The sequence below is a fragment of the Zingiber officinale genome, chromosome 8B (genome assembly GCF_018446385.1).
Source record: "Zingiber officinale cultivar Zhangliang chromosome 8B, Zo_v1.1, whole genome shotgun sequence".
NCBI classification, from domain to species: domain Eukaryota; kingdom Viridiplantae; phylum Streptophyta; class Magnoliopsida; order Zingiberales; family Zingiberaceae; genus Zingiber; species Zingiber officinale.
This window is the reverse complement of record NC_056001.1, coordinates 97,408,775-97,420,397: the sequence shown is the minus strand read 5'-3', so window position 1 is coordinate 97,420,397 and position 11,623 is coordinate 97,408,775. Positions and strand designations below refer to the sequence as shown.

The following is an 11,623-nucleotide window of genomic DNA, read 5'->3' as shown; positions in this document are numbered from 1 at the left end:
GTGTTACAATAACATAAAAAATAAAGACAATTTTTAAAAAGATAGGCTGTAATTATGTAGTTGCTATAATTATATAACAGATATCTATAATAGCTTTTAGCTGTTATAATAATATTAAAAAGAAGGATAATTTTAAAAAGATTTACAACAACATAAAAATATAAAGATAATTTCAAAAACTAAAATGATTAGATGAACCTTCTTTTAATAATAAATGAAAGACCGCTTTAAATAATTTCAATATAAAAGGTGCACCTTTTTACACTTTAAAATTTTCTAATTTAGATGAGTAACTTTCTCAATGACCACACCCCTTATAACCATCAATGGCAAAAGTTGCCCCCGCGGACTGGATCAACCGGTTAAGGCGTGGCATCCTTGCACAATGAGTCGTAGGGTCGAAGGTCCACGGACGCGCACTGGATGAATAATCTGGGTCGGCTGTGTTAAATTCCGGAGACACCACGCTTTACCCGGGTCAACATTCACCGCTGATTTACCTCCTCCTAGGATTTCTGTGGGGTCAGGCCTAGGGGGCCACTGGGCGGCGGGACCCGCCTTTTTGCACAATCAATGGCAAAAGTTGCATGGCGCTGGGACGAATAAATCATCTACCACATATATAGTAAAAGTTATATTTTCAGAATGGTACGATGGTTAAGACATAAGATGTTGTCATATGAGATCTTGAGATTAAAACCCGACGCATCCGAATATATCTTCCCCCATGCTTTGCCCAATTGCACTAATGACCAGTAGTCACCCGTAATTTACCTCCTCCGTATTGGCCTAGGGACGAGTTGACAAGAGCGCTGGGGTGAGTAGGCGTGATCGCGGATCGAGTTAGTTCGATTTTAGGGGTAAAATACTATCGGACCCTACTAGATCAGATAATGTAATATCAGGACCCTATATCTGACCTTATATCCGACGGTTCTTATGTATCAAATATTCGACGGGTTACTAAGTATTTGTATATCCAACTCTATATCTAATGAAATATAAAATATAAATATAAATACAACAAAAAAAATAAAATATTTTAAAATGATAATAGACATTACTCATTACACGTTATAGCAGCTAATTGGAATTAACTGCTACAACGTGTAGCAACTAATTGAAATTAGCTGCTACAACGTGTAGCAACTTATCGATAGTAGCTACTACAAATAGAGGTGATCGCGGATCAGATTGGTTTGATTATTAGGGTAAAAAACTATCCGACCCTACTAGATCAGATAATGCAATATCAGAACCCCACATCCGGCCCTATATCCAGCGAGATTTTTTTTCAATTCAATTTGGGTCGGTATGAACGGGTTGGTCAGTTTGACGGATTGATTACTCACCCCTAGGGGCAAACGCATCGCCTCTTACCACATATATGGCAAAAGTTGATTCGTTCACCCTCAGCGCCCCACCCCTCCCCCCGCGTCAACCTGCCTCTAGGTCAATACGAAAAAAGTAAATCGCATATGACTATTAACTATTAGTGCAATGGCCAAGACATGAAAGAAGACATAATCAGAAACTCGGCCTCATGACCTAATATAATAATACTCCATATCTTAACCACCGTATCGTTCCGAAGGAACATATACTCATACATAATAGCACATTAGCCTAGTTTTATTTGCAGAAAAATAAAAAAGGCTCTAAAATATTAAACATATCTGTTATTGTAAAAATATCCTTATGCTTATTATAACTTTGTTCCAAATTAATACACATATTAACCTTACTCAAAACTGCTACAACTACTTAAAACATAAATCAACATATTGAACAAAACTGCTGCAACAATATTAAAACAAATTTAACTTACGACAATAACAATTTTAATCAAGTAGAAATAATTATACTTTAGGTTGTAGCACTTTTAACTAAAGTTATTATCTATTTTTGCACCCCTGATTGTTGCTGTGCTTTATCCTCATCTTCTGATCTTATCGTTATCAGTTCACTCTATTCATATGAACAATCAAATAAACAAGGACACCAAATCAATAGTTGAAGCAAATAAACAAGGAGCTTCATAATCTCAGAGAATGATCATCAAAATCCATGTTTAGTAAAATGAGAAAATGACGGGTGTTGATAAGTTAAGCTACTGAATTGGAAATGAAAATAAATAGATAGAAAATCAATGGGAAAATAAAAAATAGAGAGCTACTAATTCAAGTAAATGCTTAAACATAATGCTCATTCCTCATCATCCTCATCACCGTCGCCTCCGGCTGCCTTCTTTGCAGCAGCCTTCTGGTTCTTTCTCTTAACTCTTCCGGGACGGCCACCTCCAAATGGACTAGTCAATGAGAAATCGATATGCTTGGCAGAATCGACTCTAACCATAAATGAAGGAATGTTGACAACTTGCCTTCCGACTCTGCAAGCAAGGCCAAAGTTTAATATTATAACACTAGCCAAACAAAAATCATTATATGATATCGAGGAAAAACTTGTATACATACAACACAAAGAGAGTAAGTTCAATGCCGACAAGAATAATAGGTTTACATAGAAGCCTACACGTCTTCTTAGGAAATAGTAAGCCATAAGTTTTTGTGGCGAAAGAGAATTGCAAGAGAACAAATGAGGCCATCAACAGAGAATTTATTGTGAAACTAATATCAATATTTCTAGGGATACGAATATGCAAGCATTATAGCCATTCTCGATTAGATGGAACAAATAAAATTAGTGATGATGACAACAATATGTACATAATAGATTATGCAAGACAATAAATAAAGATCTTGTTACAATCAATAATTGGTCATTTATCAAGGGGTGCTAATCTGATATTGTCTGCATTCTCAGTCAGAAGGATACTGCTCCATGGTCTTCACCTTATCATGGCAAAGTTAGATCAAACGCGCACACACACATATAAGCAGGATAATATATGAATGTCTTGTTGAGAAACTAGATGGTTTTTCAAAATGCCTTCTAGTTCTGAGGAGCATCTATCTATATTCAAGTTTTAATAGGTCCAAAAAATATTTCCACAGCAAACACAACTCTAACAGTATGTTTTCTATTGTTTGGGTTTTGACTAAGACACTAGACCATAATGCGATAATCCAGATAGTTAAGTGACAATACAATATCCATTCTCACTTATGAAACAAGAGTGTTCATCAATTGACATGGAAACAAGAGAACAGAACCAAATTTTAGAAACAGAAAAAAGAATGGAACAAAACGATTTAGCCAAAGGAAACATTCTTTTTATCCCTATACTAAGGATACAATCTTCAAACAACCGCATTTTATGAACTCAAACATCATATGCAAAATTAGAAGTGGCCACAATGTTTTTTGCCACAATCACTAGAAACTAACTTACAAACTAACTTACAAACTAACTTCAAGTTCATACTTTCTGTTCTAAGCATCCAAATTGATAGTAGCAATTCATATGTAACCAAAGAAAAAGAGGGTAAAAAATACAAAAACAAACACTTATAATCACAAAAAGGTAGTATCCACTGAGATAAACGAAGTGATTCTAACTGCTCATGTTCAAGTAGAAGTAAAGATGAGAACAGAAGCGAAAAGTTAAGGCTTTTCAACAATTAAATGGATAAATAATTAACATGCTCTTTGGCCTCATAATAGGAAAGCCAACTAACCTGATGTGTCGCTGCCTGATCAGTACACGAGCGTGGTGGATCGACTTGGCCATCCCTGACTTGAACACGAGCGTCTGAAGGCGTCGCTCCAGAAAGTTCTCCACAGTGAGCGCAAGAACGTAATCGAGCTTGTTCTGACCCTCCCCCAGGAGCCCGTAACGGTTCATCCTCCGGAGCAGGGCCTCGCCCTCAAAGATCCGGCGGGGGTTCTTCTCGTCGAGGGTGAGAAGCTCCCTGGCAGCGTTCCGGATACGGCTCAATGCGTATTGGACTCTCCACAGTTCGCGCTTGCACCGGAGGCCATACTCACCCACCAGCTTCAGCTCCGCGTCCAGCCGCTCCTTCTCGTAGGGCCGGCGGGGCTTCTTGAAGGTCTTCCCATCTACCAAACATCAACCGTTAACTACGATTTTCGAAGCAGATCCAGACCAGAATCCGGGGGAAAAAAAATATTATCTTTCATGCAGTACGAATGCAACCCAATCGAAGATCAATAGAAGAGGATCTTACAGTTGCGGTAGAAGCTGACATGCACCATGTCTCGTTCGCAAGCTTTGCCTCAAGACGGAGGAGATCAAGAGCCGCCGCGGCGGAAGAAATGACAATATAGCACAGTTCGTTCGTTGCCTTTGACGATGATATAATAGAAACCCTAAAAATAGACCGGTCCAATAAACCGCACCGTATACGAGATTGCATGCGGACCGGTGGTCCGGTCTGGTTTTTAAACGTTGATTAATATCCATCGCCCAGTATGCGGTCTTCCTCGTCCCCGATTCCCCCTCTGCGATCCCTGGCGGAAGGCTGGAAGCTCCGTCGAGGTCGGCCAGGCGATGGGTTACCCGCCGTGGAAAATCCGCTGAGATCGGCCATGGATTACCGCACGCTGGAGATCACATTGGGCTCGGCCAAGGGCCTGAAGCAAGTCAACGTCTTCTCCAAGATGGCTGTCTATGCCGTCGTCTCCGTCTCCAGCGACCGCCGATCGTCCCACCGCACGCCTTCTGATCCGCACGGCGGGCGCAACCCTATCTGGCATTCGACCCTGCGCCTCGCCGTCCCCGCTGAAGGCGCCCTCTCCGGCAGCCACTCGCTCCACATCCTCCTCCGCACCGAGCGCGCCTGCCCCCTCGGCGATCGCGACGTCGGCGAGGTCCGCGTGCCCCTCGCCGATCTGTTCAACTCGGAGGGAAACGAGGGACGGCGGAGCGTCCGGCACATCAGCTACCAGGTTTGCCCGATCGGGTCGGGCAGACCGAAAGGGGTGCTCAATTTCTCTTACAAGCTCGGCGAGCGCATCCCGGCGCCGGATCCTGATCCGATCACCGACTTCGCCTACCCGTCCGCCGTGGACGCTCACGGCGCGCGGCCTTGCTACCGTGACAGCAGGCGAGCTCGTGACGGCGACGCTCCCCATCTAGTCGCCCCCTATTCGCCGCCCCTGTGATGCAAAGGAAACGCCGGTACTTCAATTGCGGTAAAATCCCAATGAAAAATAATTGCAACGAATGAAATCCAATCGATTCGAATTTTATTGAGACGATCATTGTTGTTGCTGCTGTTGTGGTTGGAGGGGACACAATTTTTTTAAGAAATAATTTTTTAAAAAAATAACTATTTGTTTTTGATCGATTTTGTTCAATGTATTTAACTTGCGTTGATTCAAATCTCATTTCCTTTTGCCTTCTCTAATGATTAGTGATACGGAGAATACAGGGAGATCCCATGCAGGATAAAACGGTCGGGTAGAGTCTCCCACCCATCGGATCATCCGAGATACTCTCGATAGGATTTCTTGAATCGTTAGACTCTGCTCCCTTAATATTCCTTATCAGATTTCTTAAGTTATTAGGCTCTGCTCACTAAGACTCTCAACCTCTTAATACAAATACGAAATACCCGTAATATATGGGTGATGTGAGTGCACAATATTATAAAAATACATTAATAAAATATTTTCCTTACTTTAATATAGCATTTAATCATGACATTTATTTAATACGGGGATTGCAAAGTGCTATAAAAGGATCCCGCACCTCGCAAGCACAGGTATACTTCTTCATCAAAAAACACTTACTGCATCTACTATTTTTTACATATATTTCCTCCACCTCACTAACTTTGAGTGTCAGAATGGCATCGCCAAGGACCCCTCCCTTGGTCTATCTATTGATCCTCCTTCTTCCCCCTTTGTTGTCTTCTGTAGGTCTCCTCTTCTCGATGTCTTCTTCTGTGGTCAACCTTCTAGCCAACTCATCGATGGTCCAGCTTCACCAATTTCAAACGAGATCAAATTTGATGTCATTTGTAGAAACATACACTTGATCTAGAACGTGAAAAACGATAATGTCGGAAAATTCACAATTGTCACCTTGTCACAGGAAGACCTCGACTTGCTAGTGATGACTATATATTTGCTTATTTTCTTATTCAATAATATGTTTATAACTTGTTCTTGTGTATTGTGTTTTATATATGTTTGACGAAATGTGTGTGTGGTGTATACATATGGATTATTGTGGATTGGTCACCTTGTAGAGAAGAAGTGTTAGATTGTATGATCGTGGGGCGGCCCTGTGATAGGGGGATCTCCTTTAAGTGGACTTTGTAGAACGATTCTTTTGTAAAGAGACTGATTCTCTATAAAGGAATATCTAATTAGAGGTTAGAGATTTTTTCCCAAATTAATGTTAGAAAGTAACTTGTATAATCTAGCAATTATATGATCAAGAGATTCTATGATAGAGGATATCCCTTTAATCGAACTCTCTAGGTCATCTCTTCCATTTAATTGTATTAATTTACCATTAAAAAGTGTATTAGATAACTCTAGCGATTGTATCACCGAGGGGACATAGGGTAACTTTTTAATTGGACTTTCTAAAGTTGCTTCATTACTTAATAATGTTATAACTTAAGTAAACTTTTCGGTGCGATCTTTGTGGGATTGTGTCGGACTTTAGTTAGAAACCCTACAAAAATGTAGGCATAGAGGTAAGGAGATGAACAATACATAGGGATATTAACTAGCATCTTAGTAAAACTGAAACCCTAGAATCTTCTGTTGGTGCAATCGATCTCTAGGGTTTCGATATTTGACAATATACCTAAGTTTGGTCAGTTTGACCAAGGGTTGATCCAAACGAAACTTGATGTTTGGAAGAGAGAAATCTAGTTATGACTAGATGAGTAGCAAGGATAAGTCTTAACCGAAAGATAGGCAAGTGAGAAGTTTACTAAATGACTAGTCCTCACTAGAGGTTAGGCAAAGGAAAGTCTTGGGGAGTGAAGTCAGACCCTTGTGAATGAAGGTAAGTAATGGAAGTCCTGGTGAGTGAAGTCAGATCCTAGTGAGTGAAATTAGGTAGTGAAAGTCCTACTGAGTGAAGTTGGGCCCTAGTGAGTGAAGCTAGGTAGTGGAAGTCCTAGTTGTTGGGGATCGGTGGTCGGCTAGAAGGGGGTTGAATAGACAACACCCCCAATTTATAGTTCTTCCTATAATTGTTAGTTACACAGCGGAATAATACAAAACAAACAAGCTAAATATTAAAGGAAAAACAAACTGCTAACAAGCTTATTTAACGTGGTTTGGAGACAAAGCTCCTATTTCATGGCTATCTGTGAAGTGGACGATCCTGATCTGTTGGTGGGATGACTCCCCGATAAACTTCGGCTAGCTCACGTAGACACAACTCTCACAAGAACACTTGAGATGTTAGGTCACTGGTAGACTACTAATAGGGGTTAATCACTTCTATTTCGTCAACCTTAACCAAGCTCTCAAGCCTTGGATATATAGGTCATGGGTTGGAAAATCCCACTTACCAGTCGATTAGTAAAAGGGTCAGTCAACTGCCCCTCTGTGAAAATGTAAGGAACTATAGCGCTAAACACGCCGAAAAGCGCAGTGGAAAAATAAGTTCCTATCCAGAAGATGCATGCAAAGGATACCATATACTAAGTTTTGTTAAAAAAATATATATACCTTTGTTGCATGCCCTTCGCAATCCCTACAGGAATGTTTCTTTAGGATGTAGATCTCAGCACGATCAACACGTCCGTGCCTCTACGGTATCCACACGAACACATTCTCCGTCTGTCTCACGAACTCACAAAATGGAGAAAGAAACAACCAAAGGTTGTGCTAGCAACCTCTTATGGAAGTTTCGGCCAAGAGTGGAAGAAGGAAGAAGAGCAAAAACTAAGAAGATCACATCACCCAAAAGGTCACTTCATCTATATAAGGTGATTTCACAAAAGGATTACTTTACTAAATAGGTTACTTCACCAAAATGTTACTTTACCAAAAAAGGTTACTTCACCTAAAGGTTACTTTTATAAATGACTTTTGTATTCATCCAATGAATACAAAAACGTTTTTGTCTCTTGATCTTCCTTTTGATTAATGATAATATATTAATCTCTATTAATATTCATTAATTTTAATGGGTTGGATTTAGAATATTGGATTAATCATTAACCAATAAGCCATTAACCCAATAAATCAATGAGTCTAACCCATTACTCAATAAGTCTAATCTGAATTCATTCGAGTCTAACTCAATGTGTATAATTTGGATTAAACTTAACCTCATAATTCATCTCCAAATCAACATTTTCTTTGTGTGTGACCCAATAGGCTCTCGTAACGTTGGCAATGTATCTAAAACTATTTTAGATATATAAGCAATGAGTGGCATCTAGCAATGCATCATTGTTATCCAAGTGACGAGAATATCGGGATCCGACCTAACCTTTCCGTGTCTATTATCTTGTATGACTCAATCCTTCAATCCTTGATATCTAGATTGATTACTATGACATAGAACGTGTCATCTTCTTATCAATTTTTGTGTTTCTTGATCTCTAAGTCGACACATTTAATCAAATAAGCTCAATATCGCATATTGACTCATTTGAGCATGATCATGCATGCTTATATCCTACTAATCAAGGGGTCCACAAATATCACTTCCGTTATATGGAAGGGATAGATCTCATCTACATCACTCACATCCCTCTGAATAACTTATTGCATACCCAGTAATCGACTTTATAGTTCACCTTGTTACGGGTGACGTTTGCTGATACCAAAGTACACAACTCCTTATGTAAGGAACCGTAGTGACTTCAGGTCTAAGGACTATCCATACCAATAGTCACATGAGAATGTTTATGACACTCATATAACGATCCATGAAACATTCTCATGGCGGGTCATTTAGTATATATTCTCTAATATATACCCATGCGTCAATCTGATATCTCATATCCATTACTTATGAGATTAAGTCATCTGTTGACCTACATACTAGTCTCAATGCATTAATATTGTCCTTGCATATTAATGTTTGACTAGGAATAGTTAAGAGTAGTGTTCTATGTATATCTATAATATCTCACTATCAATTCAACCAATTGATATGTTGTAGATTAGAACCTCCTACTCTAGGACATTATTATACTTATTCATTCGACACTGAATTGAAATAAATATAATAACCAACTTTGTCTTTTATTAATAATAAAATATGATACAAAATGAGCCCTTTACAATCATCTCATAATTGGTACTAGGGCTAATACTAACATGAAATTCGACCATTACATCCCAACGGTTTGATACTAGTCGACTGATGAAAGTATCAATTGACTGTACCCCGAGTACAATCTCTCAACACTCAGACCCTCATCCTCACGAGTCACTTGACTCTTTCTCGTAGCCTTGATCTCTTACCTTCAAGCCTACTTCCTTTGGCTCTCGTCCCTCGGATGCATTCAACCCCACGGCTTGTCCAAATGTCATCCTTCGCGTATGCCTCAAAGTCGTTTCCCTTGGCTCTTGTCCTTGCTATCTTGTCCACAGTCTTTCTGATGCTCCATCCTTCACCGGACTCGAAGCTATTAAACTGAATCATATGTGTATCCTGTAAATCTGCATAACTTAAATACACATATCAAATATAAGACTAAACCTAACTTAAACTCTTTACATAAAATATCAAAACCTATGGTCACCCCGGACCATCTTGAGGCAAGATTGCTCCAACACTAGTGAGTGAAATCAGACCTTAGTTAGTGAAGGTAGGTAGTGAAAGTCCTGGTGAGTGAAGCCAGACCCTAGTGAGTGAAGCTAAGTGGTGGAAGTCCTGGTAAGTGAAGTCAAATAATGGAAGTCCTAGTGAGTGAAGCTAAGCAACCCTAGGGGAAGGTAACCCTTGATAATATATGACCGACTGGTTTCCGGTCGATCGTGCACGGTCGACCCGACCTGCGAATTATTAATAATGCTAACATTATTTTTCTTTACCATTTTATATCTATTGTGCTAACTCAGGATTGCAAGTAAATTTTAGGCTACGTTTAGTTCGGCATAATGTAATCAAATTTATAATGTAATGCAAGAATTATATTACTATGTTTGGTGAAATAGTTGTATATCTTTGATTATAAAGTTGATTATATTCTTTTGTTTAATATATATTGTTTTTGATAAGGAATATAATACATATTATTGTAAAATGATAAAAATATCCTTATAATAGAATTTAAATAATTTTATTCTTCATCTCAATTAAATTAAATTAAATCATACTAAATTAAACAAGATCAAATTAAATAAAATTAAATTTAATCAAATTGAGTAAAATCAAACTAAACGAAATCAAATCAAATTTTATCGAACCGAAATTGCGACGTCCCATGGTTGCAATTACGACGTCTTGCAATGTTCAGATAGAAAGTTTCAACTGAAGAATATATATTTCATTCAAGCTGGATTAATTTAGATGCCAAGACGTGTGTCAGTTTTGATATCATTAAAATGAAAAAAAAAATTTGAGTTATTTAACCAAATGAATCATTCTTATGTTCGGTTCAAAGAACAAATTCAAACAAGAGGATTCTAGAGACAAACTGATTTGTCTCTTACTAATTTAAGATCTTTTCATTTATGTATTTATCATAGAACAAGTATTAGTGGGCATTAGTGAATGAGAAAATTATCATCCACTAAACCTGATCACAAATAAAGCGATATGCTCCTTGCAAAAAGCTCAGTAACTGGAATTCTTCGACCATATGTGAGCAACTCTCACAATGAAAAATAAGAGAAGTAGAAATTATGAAATTAATATATTGAATCTACCTACTATTGGAAAAAGTAACTAAAAATGAGCAAATTCCTCTAATAAAAAAATCCTTTACCTGTCGGCCGATGTCCTCAGCAACAGAGCTGGTTATTTATAATACAGTTTGAAAACAAACTTTTCACAGGAATGAAAACACTAGCCAATGTATTACATAATCAATAATATTTCTGTAACATCCACTGCAACAGAGCAAATTGTTACAAGTTCCCCATTGTATGATCTGATTTTAAGTGTGAGTATCAAAATAGGATTTTAACTAAACTATCATATACCTCAATGTCACATAAACATCTACGGATGTCTGAGTGTATTATTAACTAGATAATAGAATAGAACCTTCAGAAGATGAAAATGAAAAGTGAATTCCAAGAATGAACATATATATATATTTTTAATAAAAATCAAATTAAACCAAACTAAATTTAATCACTGGAATAAAATCAAACTAAACTAAATCAAATCAAATTTGACTAAACCGAACAAAATTAACCACCAAGTTTGCATAAAAAATAAATTTAACCATCAAGTTTAGCCTATCTAGGAAATTACAAGTTTAATTTATTCAAAGAAATGACAACAAAACATATAGGTCTACGCCTCAAATATCTCCACTCGATAATGCTTTCACAAAAACTTCTTTCTCATCATCTGGTATGGTGAAAAAAATATCTACAGTCTCACAATCACAATCAATTTTTCTTGTCGCTTTGTGTCACTCCAACATGCTAAGCCCAGGTAACTTTGTTAAAACGTCAATGATTTTCATTCTTTTTTCAATGTCTTCATCATATTCCAATGTTTTACTTAATCGATTACTTGCATTGTTAAGTTCTT

At 38.0% G+C, this 11,623-nt stretch overlaps 2 protein-coding genes across 2 annotated transcripts; one reads left to right on the top strand and one right to left on the bottom strand.

Moving 5' to 3' along the window:
* Positions 1-2,013: 2,013 nt before the first annotated feature.
* On the bottom strand, positions 2,014-4,285 carry LOC122017676 (40S ribosomal protein S9-2-like). The gene is made up of 3 exons (XM_042575343.1): positions 4,149-4,285; positions 3,639-4,020; positions 2,014-2,389 (listed from the first exon to the last, which is right to left on the bottom strand). The coding sequence occupies exons 1-3, from the start codon at positions 4,174-4,176 to the stop codon at positions 2,206-2,208; spliced, it is 594 nt and encodes a 197-aa protein (XP_042431277.1). The 5' UTR covers positions 4,177-4,285; the 3' UTR covers positions 2,014-2,205.
* Positions 4,286-4,377: 92 nt separating this feature from the next.
* On the top strand, positions 4,378-5,176 carry LOC122017675 (protein SRC2-like). Its single transcript, XM_042575342.1, has one exon. The coding sequence runs from the start codon at positions 4,393-4,395 to the stop codon at positions 5,083-5,085; it is 693 nt and encodes a 230-aa protein (XP_042431276.1). The 5' UTR covers positions 4,378-4,392; the 3' UTR covers positions 5,086-5,176.
* The last annotated feature ends 6,447 nt before the right edge of the window (positions 5,177-11,623 follow it).

Excerpts from the sequence above, each read along its gene's own strand:
- LOC122017676 (XM_042575343.1), bottom strand. The coding sequence starts at position 4,176 with ATGGTGCATGTCAGCTTCTACCGCAACT. Across the intron at positions 4,021-4,148 it reads TGTCAGCTTCTACCGCAACT|ATGGGAAGACCTTCAAGAAG; the intron begins GTAAGATCCTCT and ends GATGTTTGGTAG. Across the intron at positions 2,390-3,638 it reads ATCAGGCAGCGACACATCAG|AGTCGGAAGGCAAGTTGTCA; the intron begins GTTAGTTGGCTT and ends CCTTGCTTGCAG.
- LOC122017675 (XM_042575342.1), top strand. The coding sequence starts at position 4,393 with ATGCGGTCTTCCTCGTCCCCGATTCCCCCTCTGCGATCCCTGGCGGAA.